General features: G+C 31.2%; 5 protein-coding genes across 9 annotated transcripts; 4 read left to right on the top strand and 1 right to left on the bottom strand.

Annotated features, from left to right (window-relative positions):
• The first annotated feature begins 307 nt into the window (after window positions 1-307).
• Window positions 308-2,231, top strand: LOC100877056 (ester hydrolase C11orf54 homolog). Of its 3 annotated transcripts, none has more exons than XM_012283702.2 (7): window positions 308-509; window positions 697-800; window positions 874-972; window positions 1,045-1,223; window positions 1,297-1,558; window positions 1,636-1,802; window positions 1,874-2,231. In XM_012283702.2, the coding sequence occupies exons 2-7, from the start codon at window positions 722-724 to the stop codon at window positions 2,045-2,047; spliced, it is 960 nt and encodes a 319-aa protein (XP_012139092.1). In that variant the 5' UTR covers window positions 308-509; window positions 697-721; the 3' UTR covers window positions 2,048-2,231. The 3 variants fall into 3 exon arrangements, with proteins under 3 accessions (XP_012139092.1, XP_003702672.1, XP_012139089.1); XM_012283699.2 differs by having other exon boundaries at window positions 310-603; XM_003702624.3 differs by having other exon boundaries at window positions 309-800.
• On the top strand, window positions 2,105-4,529 carry LOC100877955 (solute carrier family 35 member G1). 2 transcript variants are annotated; one of them, XM_012283703.2, is made up of 3 exons: window positions 2,105-2,217; window positions 2,294-2,808; window positions 2,909-4,529. In XM_012283703.2, exons 2-3 carry the CDS (start codon window positions 2,392-2,394, stop codon window positions 3,665-3,667), a joined length of 1,176 nt encoding a protein of 391 aa, XP_012139093.1. In that variant the 5' UTR covers window positions 2,105-2,217; window positions 2,294-2,391; the 3' UTR covers window positions 3,668-4,529. The 2 variants fall into 2 exon arrangements, with proteins under 2 accessions (XP_012139093.1, XP_003702680.2); XM_003702632.3 differs by lacking the exon at window positions 2,105-2,217 and having other exon boundaries at window positions 2,382-2,808; window positions 2,909-3,124; window positions 3,185-4,529.
• On the bottom strand, window positions 3,639-12,728 carry LOC100879068 (uncharacterized). Of its 2 annotated transcripts, none has more exons than XM_012283705.2 (7): window positions 12,581-12,728; window positions 11,005-11,366; window positions 10,015-10,932; window positions 9,749-9,871; window positions 9,285-9,521; window positions 8,880-9,207; window positions 3,639-8,758 (listed from the first exon to the last, which is right to left on the bottom strand). In XM_012283705.2, exons 2-7 carry the CDS (start codon window positions 11,331-11,333, stop codon window positions 7,418-7,420), a joined length of 3,276 nt encoding a protein of 1,091 aa, XP_012139095.1. In that variant the 5' UTR covers window positions 11,334-11,366; window positions 12,581-12,728; the 3' UTR covers window positions 3,639-7,417. The 2 variants fall into 2 exon arrangements, with proteins under 2 accessions (XP_012139095.1, XP_012139096.1); XM_012283706.2 differs by lacking the exon at window positions 12,581-12,728 and adding an exon at window positions 12,308-12,559.
• Window positions 12,729-13,778: 1,050 nt separating this feature from the next.
• On the top strand, window positions 13,779-16,048 carry LOC100882771 (uncharacterized). Its single transcript, XM_076536042.1, has 6 exons — window positions 13,779-14,084; window positions 14,346-14,874; window positions 14,982-15,104; window positions 15,187-15,352; window positions 15,436-15,576; window positions 15,639-16,048. The coding sequence occupies exons 2-5, from the start codon at window positions 14,361-14,363 to the stop codon at window positions 15,530-15,532; spliced, it is 900 nt and encodes a 299-aa protein (XP_076392157.1). The 5' UTR covers window positions 13,779-14,084; window positions 14,346-14,360; the 3' UTR covers window positions 15,533-15,576; window positions 15,639-16,048.
• Window positions 16,049-17,294: 1,246 nt separating this feature from the next.
• Gga (ADP-ribosylation factor-binding protein Gga) lies at window positions 17,295-20,498 on the top strand. The gene is made up of 11 exons (XM_012283716.2): window positions 17,295-17,394; window positions 17,548-17,708; window positions 17,832-18,065; window positions 18,163-18,336; window positions 18,400-18,619; window positions 18,821-19,168; window positions 19,233-19,368; window positions 19,465-19,826; window positions 19,906-20,072; window positions 20,170-20,280; window positions 20,355-20,498. The coding sequence occupies exons 1-11, from the start codon at window positions 17,358-17,360 to the stop codon at window positions 20,445-20,447; spliced, it is 2,043 nt and encodes a 680-aa protein (XP_012139106.2). The 5' UTR covers window positions 17,295-17,357; the 3' UTR covers window positions 20,448-20,498.
• Window positions 20,499-20,534: the final 36 nt, after the last annotated feature.

Genomic DNA, 20,534 nt, shown 5'->3' with positions numbered 1-20,534 from the left:
TTTTTTAAGAATTTCATGCACGCGTATGAAATGTACGTAACTGCTCAATTACAATTGCATTGTGTTGCCATCTTTGAAGAGAACTTCAAATAATTTCCAGCGTAAAAGTTTTTCGCATCAATCAACGCTTGTTATCTTATTTTCTATTTGATACGTTACGTTGTCTCGAATTTTTTTTTTTTTTCAAACTTATCGTACCTATCAATTTTCAAAACTTCTTTTTTCAACTATCTCTCAACTATCTTATCATAATTTCTATCGTTTCTATATTTTCGAAACTTTCGGCAAGATCTATCTTTTTTATAATTTCGATCTATGCGAAAATTTCATCCAATTATATTTAATTTCTTTTATATTCATTATTTTAATTAACTTTAATCGAATATAAGTTTTTACAATGTATTAAAGAGCATATATCTTATACTGATGTTATTATATTTAAAACTGTATGAAACTGATTTATTTCGTTATTATACAACAAGGTCATGTCCAGCGTACGATTAGATAAAGTATATTTCGGTTCAACTTTCCATCAGTTCTTTCGCAGCTTTCCGCTGACACAACCGCTTAATTTTTATCTAAAGGAAATTGATATCGCATCGAGTAGTTGTTTTTATCATTTCATATTCCTACGTTTCAATTTTATACTTCCATTCTTTTCAAAACGATATTAATATTTTACAAATAAATTTTTAGTTAACTACCCATCGATATATCAACTATGGCCACTTTAGATGTTAACGAACTTAATATAACAAAAAAACAGCTGCACGTGCCTTCACTTGATGAAGTAAAAGAAGGTAACATTTAAATTTAAATAATATATGTCTAAGAAAAATAAATAAAGTAATTACATAATATGTTTTATAATAGTTCTAAAGGAAGGCTTGCTTACAAATTTTGCTGAGTTTCAAGTTGAAGTTGTCGATTGCCCAAATTTAATGCAAGAACCTTTTACGCTTGCTGCACCAGGTAAATAGTATAAACAAATACAATATACTTTTTGTAATGTAAAACTAATATGTTGTGTCGTGTTAAAAACAGGATTAGGAGGTAATCCTACATTGCTAGAAATTGGTGGTCCACCGTTCCTTCTTCCTATGGTACAGAGGAATAAAGTATATGATATCCGACAACTTCTGAACCACTTGCAATACAATAAAGATTCCTTTGTCGTTGGTGCTGGTGCAGGTCCATGGCCTTACGCAAACACCAATTGCGAAGTATATCCATCCTAGTATGTATAACATATTTCATTTAAATCTGTTTGTTACATATTTATTACTTCTTTTTTAGCTTATGATGAATGTAGCCATTTCATCATCCAATGTAACGAATGGAACTCGTATTTCGTCTGTTGACAAAACGAATGGAAATTGTGTGCTCCAAACTTTGCCTAACGAAGAAACAAGATGCGCTTTGCTGGCCAATTTATTTGTTAGCGAAGGCAAACCTGGTAAGGTCTTACAAGTGCGTGCTAAAAAACGTACCGGTAATGATGATTTTATTGCGTGTATGCAGAAAGCGATAGCACAGCATTATCAAAATGATTTAGTTGGTAAGTGTATTTCATGGCTACTAAATTTAATTAGGAGATATTTGGTCAACCTTAATATCAAGTTTTTATAATCATAGGACTAGGTGGAACATTTTTAATGAAAGATGGAAAAATTAAACAGCATATTATGCCAGACTTTTCGGCAACTCCGCTTAATACCGAAGCGCAACTTAATAATTGGTTAAATTTCTTTAACATGTCAACGCCTCTAATAGCTGTTGGTACATTTGTTAGTTCTGAAAGTGTAAGTTTCCTTGACAGTGACAGTATCCACATGCTCTGGTAGTTTTAACAAACTATGCATTATAATTGCAGGATGTGGATCTCCGTGTTCAACATTTCCATAGTTTCTCTCATCATGGAGAAGGAGGTCATTATCATATTGATACAACTCCAGAAACTATAGAATACTTGGGTTACTTTAATTTGGGTACTACACTCTATCGTATAGACCAACCAACGACTAAAGTGCAATTTGGAAAAGATTGATTTCTTTTATTCGGTCGTATAACAATATTTCGTTGTTTAAATAGATCAAAATAAAAAGCATTCATTTCTTTTAATTATTTCATCGTTATGAAGAAAATACATATTGGGAATAAAATTAAACTCTGTAAATAGAATTATTAAAATCAATATATGTATAATTCGTTAAAAAAGTAATCAAAATTAATTCCTGTCTTTCTAAAACATTTGTTAGATTCCCTAAATTCTATTATAGTTTATATTTTATAGTTTTATGTACGGACGAGTCGCAATCCGATCACTGTTACATTTTCCAAATCTTCCTACCAGCATTAATCCCTGATAATCTGTTTGACGTGCAAAGCTGTATGTTAATTCTATCAAATGGCAGATGTACTAGCGGTACACGCTACTATACCACAAATGTCTCGTTCAGTATAATCGTGTATCGTAGCTGTAAAAGTATGAAAACGATGAAGTTCACCATCGAGTCTACTACTTCTTACAACAGCATACATCCAACATATCAATACACAGAACAATTTGCTAATAATGCTGAAACGTATCAAGATGGTACCAAATGGTTTGGAGTATTTTTGGCATTTTTATCAGGTACATTTTTTACAATTAGTTCTGCATTAGTCAAAGCAGTTCAAAATGTACACCCTATGATGTTGTTGGCCATCAGAGCTGTTCTACAAATGTTAGTTATGGCTGGTGTAGCAATTAAAGTTTCCAAAAGTCTGTTTGGCCCTAAAGGACAAAGAATGCTGTTACATTTACAGGTATGATAAGAAAGGAAAATCAATTTTATTTTTTAATCTGTAACAAAAAGTGAATAATCTGAGTTTGAACTTAATGGTAACTGTTTAATTTGTTTTCCAGGGAATTGTAGGTGGTGCAACTCTATCGTTATTATATTATAGTTTTCGCAAATTACCTATCGGAGATGCTACGACGATCATATTTAGCTCACCAGTGATTGTTATCGCATTGTCTTTTATACTTTTAAAAGAACCTTGTGGAATATTACGTGTATTAGTTGTATGTGCGCTTTTTGCGGGTGTAGTTTTTGTATCTAGACCACCATTTCTATTTCAGGTATGTTTTTCGTACAATCTTTATGCGTCATTGATTTCGTATCAAACATTTTCTCTACAGGTCCATAGAGTCGAACCATACAACCTAATGGGATACGTGTGCGCTATCCTGGCAACTGTCTTCACAGCACTCAACATAGTTATCATGAGAAAGTGTTCAGAAATTCATTATTCAACGATAATCTTCAATTTATCATGGTGGTCACTTGTTACAGCAGTATTCTTCTATTTTACTGTGTCTGAACATCATGAACAAATCCCAAAGTTACCAGTCGACTGGATCACTTGGAGCAAAATATTATTGGTTGCGGTAACTGGATTATCAGGCCAGATTTTAGTAACTAATGCATTAAAGATAGAAGGAGCTGGTAAAGTCTCAGTGACCAGATCTTTGGACATCATTTTGGCATACATTGTGCAAGTATACTTTTTTGGAGACCGTCCTACATCAACTAGCATCGTTGGAGCATTACTAGTTATAGCCGCTGTTGTATGTATGGGATTTGAAAAAGAAATTTATGGTATTTGTGATTTTATTCCCTAGTCAAAGATACAATATCTTAAATTTACCTGGTCTTAGCATAAACATAGACACTATTATACATACGTGTTGTTATGAATGGTGAAAACATTGTTACCATATCACTATTTCATCATTTTTATAATATAAAATTTTAAGACTTTATACAATATAAAGTCAAATTATATGTAACTGTTATCAATTTACAGTTTTTCTTTATTTTTACCGCAGTTTGTACCTCGCATATATTCCCATTTCAAACGAAATCAAACAAATCAAATAATTGATACTGTAATTTCACAAAACAAATATACGTGTATTATATCATAATATGTATCTATAATTATAATCTATATTCTTTTCAAATTTATTATAAGATAAAAATGACACAAAATTTTAAAATATATATGTGAATACATATTTACAATTGTACATATATTATTATTATATGTACTTTGTATTATCCGTGACTTTGTGCGGACATAATTGTATTTTTTATAATTATTGACAATTTATTAAAAAAAATATGTCTACAGTTAACAATAAATCACCGTACCATATCCAAGACAATAATATGTACAGTTTTTTTTGTTTTTTAACTACTTTATCCCTGAAAGATACAAACAATTCTATTAAGGAGATACTAATTTTAATGCTCATTAATCTATACATGTTCTTAAACTTTAACTTACGACTGAAGTAATACGTATAAGAATTAATTCTTCTCAAAATGTTTCAAACATTCTCATGCAACATAGTATTATATTCTACGTTAATTATTTTAATTTACTTAGCTATAAAAAAGAAAGCCACGGATACTTACATGCAATGAATTTTCTTGCAGATAATAGAAAAAAAAAAAAAATGAAACAACTGTGTACATGTTCCTACTTACAATTTTTCTTAAATTTTCTTGGATTTTGTTTTCAAAATTATTTTGACTTTGCACCTGTCGCAATTATTGCCACCTGCACTGGCTGCTCTATGCACGCGTTATTTAAAGAAGTTTTTGAAACTTTTCAATTACGCTTAAACAATGTTAAAGCTACCGTTATACGGGAATGTAAATGTATGTAACATTGAATTAAAAACCATGTTATTATACATAACTTATAGATTTCTGATGAATCAATTTTTTAATATGTCTTATGCAAATATATATATATAATATATATATATTTACGTATTCTTTTTATTTTTATCTAAGAAACTGTTACTTTACATTGGTCTTATAATAGTTTCTTTTTCCTTAAATATTCTATACCACAGTTTTGAGACTGTACAAAGTCTGATTCATAATGATTTACACTAAATATTTTTAAAAGGTTTCAAGTTACTTCCTTGCTACTTTAATGGTAATATAATTACACATATCGCTAAAAGAAACAGTTATTCCTTAAGTATGTACATAACATACAAAACATGATGCTATTCCAAGAATGCAACCATTAATTGCTAATTTTAAAACGTACTCTTTCCAGAAAAGTATCTTCCTTGGAAGAAGAAAAAAAAAGAGAAAAAAAAAGAGGCTTCTTCGTTTGTCAACTTACTTATTGAATTTGTTTCAAATCAGCTTGTTTATCTATAAAAATATAGAAATCATTAAGTAATGGATACTACAATACCATTTCTAAGATACAGATAAGAATATTAAATAATAAAATATATATATATGTATATACATTGTTTTGCAAAATGTTACAAATAGTATCAGAATCTTTGTCATATTCAAAATATCTCTTGACTATAAAAATAGAGCACGCACTGTTTTTGATTGATTGCCACACGTAATGCCATTGAAATATAATTAATTTTCATTTTTGAAATACACACATACATACATACATATATACATATACCATTTTGAAATTAAGAAAGATTACTACAAAGGCTCTAAATCTTTTTTATCGACAAAATTATATGAACTATTCTATGAATATTCAATTAATTTCAAACAATTTGAAACTGTGAATAGTTTTTGCTATTATTTCATGTAAATTACAAATTAAAATATCATTGAAACAGTGAAAAATATATATAGTGTCTAAAAGACGACATAATTTAACAACTTTAAGATGAAATATGATTGTTCTAATTAGAACATTTAAACGATTAGATAAATTAATGCAAGAGAATAATATCCGATGAAATTTTAATACGGAAATAAGAAACACGACTGAATTTGTTATTTACGATTATAAGAAAACTTTTTAATATCCGTATTATAATTTTTTATTCGTACAAAGCAAGGATGCGAACATTTGTCTGAGAAGTATTTTCTAAATACTCGAATATAAAATCCTATGATATGAAACTAAATTTTCTGTATTTCGTCTTCTTTTCCATTTGTAACAGTACTAGTTGATGTAATACTGTGACGTAATGATAGCACCCATCAGTAATAAGTAACAATATAACATTGATGAACATATTACATAGAAGGAAATATGTATTGCCAACACGCGAAATAAATATAGAAACAAATAAGACGAAAACTGCAGAATAATGATATTTGAACTCTGTACAAAATTAAAAATCAGATCTGAATCATATGTTATGTATATCGGCATACAAAGTGAAAAAATGTGAAAATCCGTAACATTTAAGTTTTAATATTTGCTCCTTCATAAAATTCTACATATAACATTTCATACAATTTATTGTATATAATGCCAAATGTAATAAAATGGTTCAGTAATTTCATTAGATCTACTTAGATACGTTAGTATAAACAAAGTATACCATAATAATAAGCATGTGTTTATTACATAATGAATACTATTGAAACAGTAACAATGAGTTTCGTGTTTCTTGAGTCACAAAATATTTCATAGTACGAAAATTAATTTGTACAAATGTTTCTGTGCAATGTATGCAAAGTATGTACTTCGTTACAATATCAGAGTTATTTAATTTGGGATTTATTTTATTCACCCCTAGAACTTCTATTCTTCTTTCTTTTCCTTTTCTTTTTCCCAAATGTAAATTCAGACATTCAGTTAATATAATTATTTCTCAATAATTCTATTCTGACTCGTAAATATTACTGTAAGTAAAAAATCTATGAGAAACAACCTGATTTTACATAGTAATATTGCATATAAATTATCTACTACGGTAATCCAATGCATCGGTTGTCACGTACCTAATCGCTTAGGAGCTAAAAGCAAATGTACAGAGTAAATTTAATTTATATAAACGAGTAATATTATAAAACACACTCGCATGAATATTTAGAATGCCTTAGCATTTTATGTACACGGCGTGTTGTCATTTTTTTCTTTTCATTCATTTCACTAGAAAATTGTGGATGGCAAAACAATGGTCTAAGATCGTGATTCTTTGACCAGGACATCTGGTTTCATAAATTTGTAAACGTATAAAATATTAGTAACATTTTCCATTACATCATGATTCAATATGAATTTTGAGCCAAACAGTAATTCTCTGGTTTAAAAGAAACACGAATAATATAAAAAAGATATAATGATAGCGTTAATTGAAAACATTCGAGTGCATTTGAAAATCTCTACATACCTTAGAATGCTGTGGTAAATTAAAAACAGCATCAACTTTTAAAATACGTTAAACACAAAAAACTTGTGCACTTCATAGAGCAACGAGTAGAGGACATTTTGGCATGGTAAGATAATGCCAATTCAAATAAACAGAAAACTTTCATTGATCATGTTAAAACTCTTGGCTTGATTAAACAAGTATTCTTAGATTAGAATTAATTCGCATACCTTTTTTAATTTCATCGAACAAATTAAATCAAATGTGTATCGGAACATGAACCAACAATTCTGCTCTGCTAGAAAATACCGCAGAACACATTTCACATGTATATTCAACAGCATCTGGTATTATAGTTTCTGGAATATCATCCACCGGCGCTATAACACTATGGACAGCCAACATTCGTTGAGGTGTTGATTCAACTTTGACACTAAGTTTTACATTCCCAGTCCCAACATCCTCGGCATTATTTACTTCCCCTACGTCGGGAAGAATATTTTCTTCCTCCGTTGTGACACTTGCTTCAAATGCAACTTCTAAATTGTTTCCATCCACTGTATGTTCCATTAACCTTTCGGGGCTGGTACTTTCAGTATTATTATTATTTTGTATTTCATCTTGGTCAATATCCATTGGCTCTTGTTTAATCCCATCTTTTTGCTTTTTAATTTTCTTCAATACACCTGATTTTTTTCTACCCGACGATTCCATCTTTTCATTGTTCATGCCAAGAATATTACCATTATTATTTCTATGATTATTATTCGGAGTTTTCTGCAAATTAGGCTCCAGTTTTATATGCGTTATCGGTAACTGCTGAAGCGTCGGTGTTGGTGTTCTCGGAATTTCGTCCTTTGGTTTCGGGAATGTTGCGGCTGATGGTTGAAATTTCCCTTCGATATGATAACTAACATTCTTCGTTCTCGGCCTGTTTCTTTCACCACCCGGAAAAATTCCTAATTTATGTTCTTGTGGCATCATTTTAGGTGTCCTTGTCACCATAGTTTTAGTTTTTTGTCCTCTTTTAACTCCATCGCTACCGATCTCTACGGGCACTCTCGTTTTTTGGGTGTGAATCATTTTTGGTCTACCCGGATGACACGAGGCTTGCGATTCACTCTTCTTCTCTTCTTTTCTAAGCTTCTTCTTAGAGAGCTTAGATTTTCCTGGATTCAATTTCGAGTTACTAACAATCGAATTGATGTTTTGTAAAGAGCTCTCGAAGCTCTTAAGAACATTTTGATATCCTTCCTCGATGTTCGATCGGTGTTGTTTATTTTTCCTTCCAAGTTTTCTTTTGGTATTGTCATCCGAATCGGAACCAGCCTCCATCATGTCGTATTGTTCGTTCATACGCAACATCGTATTGGTTTCATGAGGTTTAAGTTTACGTCTTCTTTTATATTTACGTGGTCCAGTTTGCGGTTGTCGTCTTAACGCGGTATTATCATCACAATGCTGCACTATGTGAGCAACTATTTCTTCCGATGTTCCATACGCATCTCCGCATACTTTACATAAGTACGGTGTAATGCTACCTACGCATTTTGGATCTGGTCCTGAATGGTGAGCACGTACGTGTTCTCTGAGAACGACCTAAAACAATTAAAATTACATAATTAGATTGTAACGCGTAACTCTACAGCGCGTGACTTCCGACTGCGTAACACGTGACAATCTGGCAAATGAAAAAAAGTATTTAATCGAAATATCTTACTCTTTGATTAAAAGCTCTTGGACAAATTGCGCAGCCATATGGTTTCTCGCCTGTATGAATGCGTTCGTGCTTCCGTAAGGTTCCACCATCGGCAAATGCTTTCCAACAAAATCTACAACCGTACGGCCTTTCTCCAGTGTGAATACGGATATGAATTTGCTGTGAACTACGACTGCCGAATGTTTTCCCGCATTCTCGACATGGAAAAGAACGACCGCCCAACTCCTTATTATGCGAATGACGATGGCTAACAAGAGCTCTACCATCAGGAAATTCTTCTCCGCACTCGTCACAGGCTACCATTTTATTGCGATGCGATACCATGTGTCTATAATATGTAGTAGTACATATAAAATGTAGAAAATTCTTTTGGAATAATAAACAAATTAAAATCTTCATAAATACCTTCGTAATCTAGCTTTGCTATGGAAACGTTTGCCACATTTTGTACATCCAAAAGTTTTATCAACGTTATGAACCCACGAGTGTTTCAATAAACTACGCTTATCTTTACATGTTTTGCCGCAAAGAGTACACGTATTTGGTGGAGCGTCCTCGGCATGATTTTGCCGGACATGTTCAGCAACTTCAGCATCGTCACGACACCTTTCACCGCATAATAAGCATCGACGACTGGGTGATCTGAACAGAACAAGTAATTCATTTTTAACAATATGTCAATATTTATCTTAACACTAAATATACATTTTAAATACTACACTGGTATATACAAACAAAAAAGAACAAAATAAATAATAATAATAATAATGATGCTTCCAATCAAATTGTTACCTATATTAATATTTTATTTTTAAATCTCCGAATATTTTTTTATTATTAAGGTGTTGAAGATTTTTAGTGAATAATACCTAGCATGAAGTTCGGCATGTGCTAATAATGCTAAAGCCTCTTCAAACCATTCACCACAAACATTGCAAACATGATGTTGACTTGGACCTTCCATCATATCAGCTTCTTGTTTCACGTGAATCCTAGTGTAACCAATATTAAAATTAATATCACATTGTTATTAAATTTCCTGCAAATCGGCAGAAAGTTGAAGTAAAATGCAATTTTAACCTTTATAATTTTCGTAAATAAAAATATTCTATTGACTGTTATAAAATAATCTTACTTTTGATGACGTTTAAGTAAATCCAAACGGTGAAAAGGAACACCGCATGTATTGCAATAAAATTCTCCAAATCTTTCATCGCCAGTATACGTAGCATCGTTATCATATTCATCCATATCCGATTGTGCCGTACCACCATGCTTCACGCGTACATGTTCCCTCAGAATGTTAACGTCCCAAAACATATCACCGCACGTTGTACATTCAAACGGGCTATCACCACCATGGATACGAGCATGAGACGCGAGCGCCTTTTCCCTTGCAAAACCAACGCCGCAATACTGACATACGTATGGTTTTGTAGGATCAGTTATAGGCCACCGTGGTGCCTGAGGTTCAGTTGATACGGGTGACATCTGATCGTTCCATCTTGAGCTTGATGCATAATTACTACTACGCGCAGAATTTCTACTGGTCATCTCTTCCAAGAGGCGCATATCCTCGTCAACGTAATCGTAAGATTTATTGACATACTTGCCCATTTCCATTTTATTATCGTCCATGCTGCGCTTTGAAATAGCAGAATGATTTTTTCGTTTTCTTGGTACGCTTGATTGTACCTTCTTACGTCTACCCTTAGTAGACTCTTCCTCTTCCGGTACCAACGAGTCATCGTCGTTTAAATCATCTTCCAAACCATCTCGAGATGGCGCGTATGCATGAATCTTCAAATGATTCATGAGATCACACTTACGTGCATAACGTGCTCCACATAAATTACAACCATGAGGGCGATCTGTTTGATGTGCCACCATGTGATTCATTAAATTTGCTTTTTTCCTGAACCTCCTGCTACAAAAGTCACACGGGTAAGGTCTACTATTTGTATAAGAATCTTGATCAATCGGTAATGGTATTTCCATGTCGTCATATTCCAACAAGTTTTCATGTGACACTTTCGTTTCTGATATCTCAACCCTATAAAATATCATATTAATTAGTTCAAGAAATAATTAAATCTGACAAGAAATGTATTTTATTTTGGCTTACCCATCTTCCGGACCAGATCTATCCCAATTATCTGCGATCACTTCTTCCGTAACCTGTATATTCAGATAATCATGACCTTGGTCCTGTGGCACTATGTAAATAGATTCCATGTCATTGGACTGGGGTACCATTAATATTTCTGACTCTGTTGTAGGAGCAACATCGGGAACAGTTTCCACTGTTTCCTCGACCGCGACTTCCTCGCAAGCACCTATCACCTCTTCTTCTGCTCCAACTAACTGTGCCTCTAAACCGCATATCACTTCTTCGTGGATCACATTTCCCACCTCCTCTACCCATTGTAATGTCAAATCTCCAGCAACATCCATGTTAATAAACGTACAATTATATAACTGAAATCACTGAAATATAAAAAGAATTCTTCGTTGTAGTTCATCTACGCGATTATACTTGTTGATGCACATATAAGATATTATAACAATATCACGTCGGTTCATTTTTATATCTGGACCTTGAGAGTCACAGTATATTACATCTACTTTATTAAAAAAAATATATATCTTATACATTTCTTATATAAAATTAATAAAACACCATTAAGTTTTAAATATAACAGCACAAACATAATATCAAGCCTATACTTTATTCCTTTTTGTTATTGCATCTTTCATTTGTTTCCTTTTTTAATTAAACTCTGAATTTGGAGTTCAGACATGTACGTATACATTCAAACATATATAATTGTAATTACATGTGTTAATATAGTTGATACACAATGTGTAGAGGATTTGTAAACAATACTTACAAATATATAGATATAACAAATTCATTGTGTCTAATTAAACAAATATACCGTCTAATTGAATCACTTATATCTATAAAATCAAATTTAAATACGTATTTCTTTTACGCATTTAGTAAAAGTATCTTTTTGAAAATCAGTGTCTAATTAACACGTAACAAAAATTAATAACAACAGGAATTAGTACATTTGCATATAATATTTTTATAAAAGAATATCACTTATACTCGTTCGTTAATTCCAAATATTAAATCGCAACTTTATGTTAAAAGTTTTGTCATTTAAAATTATTAAGCGATTCTGCATATTAAAATATATCTTCATACTAGCTTGTAACAAACAAAATGAAAAAAAAGTTATACGTGAATTTAAATTAGAAAATACACGTTTTAATGATTAAAAATTACACGATTATTACATTTATAGAATTTTCAAATATTTTTCCACAAAATTCAAAAATCCTTTCGAGCAACGAATATTTAAAATGTTGACATCTAAGGTTATATTATATAGGTTATGACTTTAGAGGTTATAACATACATTTCAGGAGAGAAAATTGTTTTTCACGCGTGAATCAGGTGAAAAAAGTGCCACATAGATCGGTAATGAAAAAAACAAAGGGTGACCGATCAGCTAATAGTATTTTACATATGATCAAAGCAGTAGCCATAGCCTCTCTTTATGCCAAGCCTCCTTCCATCCAATTACACATTACAAACTACGCTAAAGCACCATTTCTTCGTGCACGGGCAGAAATTTTCTGTCTCGATTCAGTATTAATAGAAGCGAACGTAATCAAAATGGTTTACTTACTGTTAAATATCTTCTATACAGCTATTAACCTAACCAAAAATACTTTATCGAGATTGAGAACAGCGTCAACCTTCGGTTGTTTTCAATTTGGAGGGGATACGTTTAGAAATAAATTTAACAAAATGGCCGACGATGTGACTTCGGAGAATAGCCAACTATATCCAATATATACTTTGTATTATGAGAAACCGTAGTAAACCGCGCATCTTAGCTACGTTCAAGAGATTCTTTAATACCAATGTAAAGTCTATCTACTGCTTACTTCTGACTTCGTGCTCATATACACGGTGAACTAAAGTATTTGAATAACGAGAAAAATATAAACATATTAAGAATATAAATTGAGCGTCCAATAACAAAAGTCGAAAGGTTAAAGGACAAAGATACGTGGTTAAATGTGCTTTTTCTCTTCCACATCATAAAGGAGCAGGATAACTGGAATACGAAAAGACAACTATTGAAGATAGCTGAAACCGTTAACATTATTACATCTCGATGCTTTTCTTCTGTCCTTATTCTGTTCTTACCAAACAGCATATTTAGACGTTCGTGATCAAGCAAAATAAGAAGTACGTGTATACTGGTGCTTATTTAGCAAACTAACGAAATGACAATCGATGTATGTTACAGAGGCCTAAAAAGCTTTCATTACAGGATATAGAATCTACCTATACAACATATTTGTGGAAAAAGAGTAATGATGTGGATGAGTATACTAAATAAAAGATCACCGGATATACATAATTGGTATCACTAATGTTGACAGAGAGTCTGCGCATTATTTCTTGATTCCGTCTAGTGTTCGAACCTGATAAATGTAATTTTGCGCAGCATCAACAAAAATTAATTAAAAAGAAAATGAATTAAAGATAAGAAATTTGCGTGGAAACTTTTGTGTAATATTTATTCGTAGTAAATAATCGCTTGCATAATGTGTGTGTATATACGTAACAACCTATCAAAATTATTTTATTTTATTATGTTTATCCCTAATTATCATTAACCGATTTTATAATTGTATACGTAAAATAATATAAGTATGTTTTGAACTAATTATTGATTAAGATTAAAATTACAATTAATGTTCCGTTTTGCAAATGAAACTATATTTAAATACTTATAGGCACAACATACCGCCATCAAGCGGTGGAAAGCGAGAACTAATTGAAATTAAGTTTCGAATGCAATTATATGGTATAATAACACCAAAGCCGAATCGTTATTAAATAATAAATAACAAAGAATAATTGGGCCAATAAAATCATAACAGTCAAAGCCTATAAACCATACCAATCGACCCAATTGAGAATTACGTGGTTTTTTTATCGAATTTAGTTATATCAAGTTGGTACGCTTGATTTTAAATCTTAAACGATCCTCATCGTATTTGATAATATTTGTTGTTTCTTTTGAACATTTATCATTTGTACATTCTTATGGTAGTATTTCTTTTATATTAAAGTAAAAGTATCTGTCCAATACAAACACGCAGAAGTATATTTGGGTAAGATTTAAGTTTAATCGTGTATATTGTATAACAAATACATTTTCATTCTTTTATGAAATTATACTGATTTGTTATTAAATTATATATCGTTATTATCTATACATTCATTTCTTACATATTTTAATTTTTTCATTCAATACCAAACATATATACATATACGTAGATATTCTGTTATGTTATTTTTTAAATATAAAATATAAACTGTCTGTCTTGAAAGTTAAAACAATACAACTAAGATTAATATTATTGATGCAATAGGCAGAAATTCAAAAGATGAGGAGAAACAAAAAGAATAAAACTCGTACCACAATATGCTTATCAGAAAGAAAAGAAAGTATGAAATTATTGGTATCTTCTAAACCAGGAAATAAAAGTTTACCTTATAAAGCGGATAAAAAATGTAATGTAAAAACCAAGTTTAATGGATTGAATACTAATTTTACATCAAGTACAGATGATACATTAGTTGAACAAACGGAAACCACTATAACTGCTGAAAATAAACAAGATGAAACAAAGAAAATGGATGAAACCTATGAACTTAGTGAACCAGAGACTCCCACTTTGCAACGAATATTGAAGGGAAAACGAAATACGAAGAAAAATAATTTAAATATCAAATCTGAAAAAAAGCATTTAAAAGTACAGTTTAAAGATCCTATACTAGGTACAAGTCTTCCTAGCATAGTGAATAAGACAAGCTCAGAAAAGAATATTTCAACATCATCGACTAAAATTTTTCGTAAAAGAACAAATTCTGTAGATAACAAAATCAATACTATCACTGGTTTGTATCATTCTATTGGGTCTTTGTACAATTTCATTGGACATCTAATTTTTTTACACATATATCTATATGTTCTCAACTGTTTAAATTTAAGTATGAATTTGCAGATTCAAAATTTCTTGCTACTAAAGAAGTTCCAAATTTTGCTGAAATTCACAAAAGAATGTTCGGTAAATTGGAGTCTGTCGTTGATGCGAAGAAACGACTGGAAGACAGACATGCAACATTAAGTAATATACAATTACTATATAAATTATTAATAAGTTGTACTTGCATTATAATGAATCTTTCAAATATATATTTACCCATTAGCTACAGTTAAGCTCAATAAGTCAATGAATCTTAGTATTAATTCAAAGGAAAAGGATCAATTACTTGACAAACCAAATAAGAGTGCTTATAATCAATTAGGATTTAAAATAAAGAAACAGGAAGCTATTGAATGTATTTTAAGAAATAACAGTATACAAAATACAAGGTATGACTTACAGATATTTTAACATATTGAAATGGATATTAACATGTTAAAATTTTTTTTCATACATCAATTTTTATTTATAGAAGCAAAGTACAACAGCAAAGCCGGGCGATTCTAAAAGGCGTAAGAACAAATCGACGATTCGAATTACAGATGAAAGCGAGAAATCTAATTCTCTAATCCAGGGACCAATCTTTATTTTCTCTCTCTCTCTCTCTCTCTCTCTCTCTCTCTCTCTCTCTCTCTCTCTCTCTCTCTCTCTTTCTCTTTCTCTTTCTCTTTCTCTTTCTCTTTCTCTTTCTCTTTCTCGTACTTCTCTAAACTTCCTTTTGTTTATCAATACAATTCAGTATATTTCAATTATTTTCCATAATATTCATTGATATTATGAGCATACTAATAAGAATTAATAGATAATTTAACAAACATATAACATGAAAATTACTTAAGTTCAACGTAAAAACATAATGGATATATTTAAATTTTCAATTCTTGCAGTAAATAACGAGTCAGTGTACCTTCGGATATATATATGTATGTATTATTTGTATTTAGGTATTTGCATTTATATTACGAAACGCGTAGAATCGTTCAACTGTACCCTAACTGCAGTACGAATTGCTGTGCGAAAAGTACTGGCGACTGGGGTGCGGGGAAAATGTAAGATATGCGGTGAATATATTTTTTATCGTCCTACTGCTGTCTCCATCTGTATTATTACACAGTAGTAAATTTGTGTGTATACCTTCCTTCTTCCTTGGACCGATTTCTGTGCCCCGGTTCGCGTTAGAATTGTACGAATACATATCCATATATAGTCAAAACCAACACATGAAGAATAAACAAATATTCGTACTTTCAGACTTATTTCTCTTGTGAAGTCAACAATATATACATATATACATTTTCATAAAGGTTTCAGGATCCTGCGTGTACTCGCATGCACTTGTTTACTAATTGATAAACGTATCCGCACTGATGTTTAGATAAGACATATAATATGACTATGGGATAAAAAACACAAGAGATTCGTATAGACATATAATCAGTAGTATAAATTTTCTGTTATAGAAGTTGTTACAGAAACAGAATATGTACAGCATTCTATTATTATTCCTTGAAATTCCAACACTTCCATTTATAGATGTTTCACTTTACACCACTTTACGCTTTAATGCTACTTTAATGCTTCGATCTTCTATTCTTAGATTTCTAATGCTGACAATGAAAACGTTAATAATACCACGATAAATATTAACCGATAATAGATTTGGTGATATTAAGAATTAAAAAAGTTTATTGATTTATTAAACATACACATTTATTAATATCTTGTTACATTCAAATTTTGTTAAAAAAGAATTCCCGCATAACAAATTTTTATTAAATATTTTTCATGTATTTTCTCATATAGTATGCAGAAGCATCACTTTTCCGTTTATACGTGCTGATTATCGTTAGCATGATTTTCATTTTATACAGTTACCGTTTGACTATAACATGATAAAAGACAAATATTACCTATATACATTTTTTCGTTGCTGTACACCATTCAACTTACACATACATAATATAACTCTATACACATGTGTTTGCATATTCATACACATATATAGATAACAATGCATATTTTCTTTCCAAATGTTTAAATCTTCTTATATTTGTTAAAAAGTTTCGAAATTTTTGATGAACAATGAAATATATTAATTGTGAATTACTTTAAAAATAACTACTGTGTCAAAAAATGTTTTAAAACCGATATAAAGAAAATTGAACTATTTAATGTAATCATATGTAATATCTAGAAGAATTTGATTTAAATAGGTTATAAACTGTAAATATTGAGATATTATCAAGTCAAGTTATTCACGATTTTGAAAAAATTCGAGATCGTGAATAAAGGAATATCAAAATGATATCTCTTGATCTTTTTCCGTGTTAGCTGTCAAATAGACAGATATAACCTAAAAGGTGCGAATTTGAGAAATTTATCGAAACTATAAAAATGGATGTTGTAACAACGAGTCTCGAAGCTCTGATACGTAAGTGAAGATTTTATGTATTAAACGAAATCAATGTATTTCTTAGGCTTTAATTAAATTCATGAATGTTTGTAAACATTGTTTGAACAATATGTGATTCTTTGTTTTCTCTTTTTCCGCTTTTTTTTTCTTTTTTTTTCTTTCTATTCCTAGAAAGGGTAACGAACCCGCAAAATCAGAAACCTGATATAGCAGCAACCGAAGCATTCTGCGTGATGCTTACTAAGGAAACAGAAGGCATTCAAATAGGTGCTAAACTATTAGCAACACGTATTCAATCATCTAACGAATTTGAAGCGCTTCAAGGCCTTAGCGTAAGTTTTGTGTCAAGGTTCTCGATAACAGACTCAAGAGTGTATCTCTTTATTGTTTTACCGTGTGATCAAGGAAAGAAATCGATGCTCTATTAAATTAAGAAGGTATTTTATTTATAACAGTTGCTGGATACATGTATGAAAAGGTGCGGGCCATCTTTTCATGCAGAAATTGGTAAATTTCGTTTTTTAAATGAAATGATTCGTCTAGTTTCGCCAAAGTATTTAGGTGGTAAGACACCAGTTATAGTACGTCAAAAAGTATTACAGTTGTTACATGCATGGACAAAAGAATATCCGCGAGAAATAAAAATTAAAGAAGCTTATGAAATGTTGAAAAAGCAAGGGGTTATCGAGGTCAGTTCTACATTTGTTTTTTAAAATTTATTACATCCATTTAATTGTGTACTTGAAATATGAAAAAAATTATATTAATAATATCATGACATAATAGGATGATACAATATTGTCAGCTAATGAACAGGAAGATGGATTAAAGGTATCAAAAACTAAAAGTACGATATTTGATGATGAAGAAAAATCTAAATTATTGCAGAAATTACTCCAAAGTAAAATTCCTGATGATCTACAAAAAGCAAATAGATTAATTAAAGCCATGGTGAGAGAGGTGAGCGAAAAACAATTCATATGACAAAGAGCTTCATAGAATAAGTTAATTATTATTTTACAGGATGAAAGAAGGATACAACTAAATTCACGTAGAATAATGGAGTTAGAATCTGTTCACAACAATGCAAGGTTACTATCAGAAATGTTAGATTTGTACAATTGCGACGAAACTAGCAAAGAAGATCTTGAATTGATGAAAGAATTACATCAAGCTTGCGAGCGTTTAAAACCAGTTGTACTGGGATTAGCGAACGAAATCCACGATAACGAAGGGATGCTAGGTAAACATTTGTCGAATAGGCTTAAAACATACATGGGAAGCTATTTCATTGAACACAATAACTAACGTTCATATAGTAGACTGTTATTATCGTTGTTAATAAATTAATAAATGGAAGTTTTAAACTTAAAAATTTCAGAATTATCAAACTGCAAATCGTAAACATAGACTGATTTTATTATGTTCGAATAATTTGCGTTAGGTGATGTGCTTGCCGCGAGCGACGAATTGGAACAAGTATTTGAGAAATACGCTGCAATTATAGTTCGCGGTGAATGCGTAAAATCTAAGACGGAGTCCATCAACCCGTACTTGTTAGATTTATCTTCTCCGATAGAGAATATGCCTTGTGAAAGCGGTGGTACAAATGCAGTTGCAAATTCCGATGTGACAAGAACAAATCATCAATCGGACATGGAAGTTCTAGGAGATATCTTTAGTTCCCTAGAAAAATCTGAAAATTCGGAAATTTCCTCGGTTTCTAATCCAAATCTATTAATGACCGATTCGATTATGCAGCCGATCAATATTTTACCTACAAATAAAAAAGGTTTGTAAACAAGTAAATGGTAGAGAATAAGTCGGTCAATGATTTAATTTCATTTCATTTTTAGACGAATCAATTAATATTCCTGAACGAAAAGTAGACAGTAAAACTAGAGCACTGGAGGAATTGAACGAACTGGGAGAATCTTTGCTTAAACAAAGTTTATCGGGTACGGCTTTAAACGTACGTTCAAATTCAGGAAGGTTGGTGAAACGCATATTGGACCTAGTAAATTTCTAATCGTATACTGCAATCATTTTAGTATCTTTGGTATTGCTAATTTTTCTTTCTTTTTCTAGTGTACAAACTGTAGTTCGTACGTCGAGTACCGAATCTTCGGTAAAATACGATACAACGATTTTCCCGCGCAGCAGTTGTTCGCGTTCGTCCGACCTATTACAATCTACAAATACGAGAAACAACAAACCGTCTAATACCCATTCAGATGCGCTCGATAATTTTTTACCTCGTGACGGTGCAAATTCACAAAGTATCATCGATTCTAACGTGAACGAAAAGATTAATGCGAACACTTCCAACAATCGATTAATTGCATGGGATCCAATTTCGACGACATCAACGACCGTAAATACAGTTAATGTAGAACCCGAGATCAAATCATTAGCAGACATTAATGTTAATCTTCAAGATATCAAACCGGGTAATTATTTTTACATTAATTTGAAATTTAATATGAAGCGAAATTTAATTTACATAAATTTTATCGTTCTTTTTGGAAGGTATTAATCCACCTATAACCGTGATCGAAGAAAAAAATGGTATATCTGTAGTGCTTCATTTTGCTGAAGATAATCCAAGACAAGACGTATTTGTAGTAGTAATTACAACGATGAGCAAAAATTTAAAACCACTTAGCAATTATTTGTTTCAAGCAGTGGTGCCAAAAGTAAGTTAATATACGTATATCCGTTTATATAACAACTGTTTTTCGTTTTATTCTGTTTGTTTCCGAGCCATTACGGTCTATATATCTTATTTTATAGAGATGTAAATGTAGACTTCAACCACCTTCTGGAACTGAATTGCCAGGTCATAATCCGTTTCTTCCTCCGTCGGCAATTACACAAATCATGCTGATCGCCAATCCTAATAAGGTAACATAGCAAATATTTTTCTTTTCTTTTTCAAGCTTACCATCATAAATTTAATATCGATATATCTTTGACAGGAAACAGTATCGTTAAAATTTATGTTAAGTTACACGATGGACAATGAAACTTTTACAGAAATGGGAGAAGTAGAAAAATTGCCTTTATTTTAAACTGCATTTCTTATTGAGTACTTACGAGATAACAAAGGTATACAAAGAAAACAAAGAAAAAAGAAAAGAATAAATAAACATCGCAAT

Source organism: Megachile rotundata, chromosome 10, assembly GCF_050947335.1.
Source record: "Megachile rotundata isolate GNS110a chromosome 10, iyMegRotu1, whole genome shotgun sequence".
NCBI lineage: Eukaryota > Metazoa > Arthropoda > Insecta > Hymenoptera > Megachilidae > Megachile > Megachile rotundata.
The sequence above is the reverse complement of the archived record's forward strand: the minus strand, read 5'-3'. Positions and strand labels throughout refer to the sequence as shown.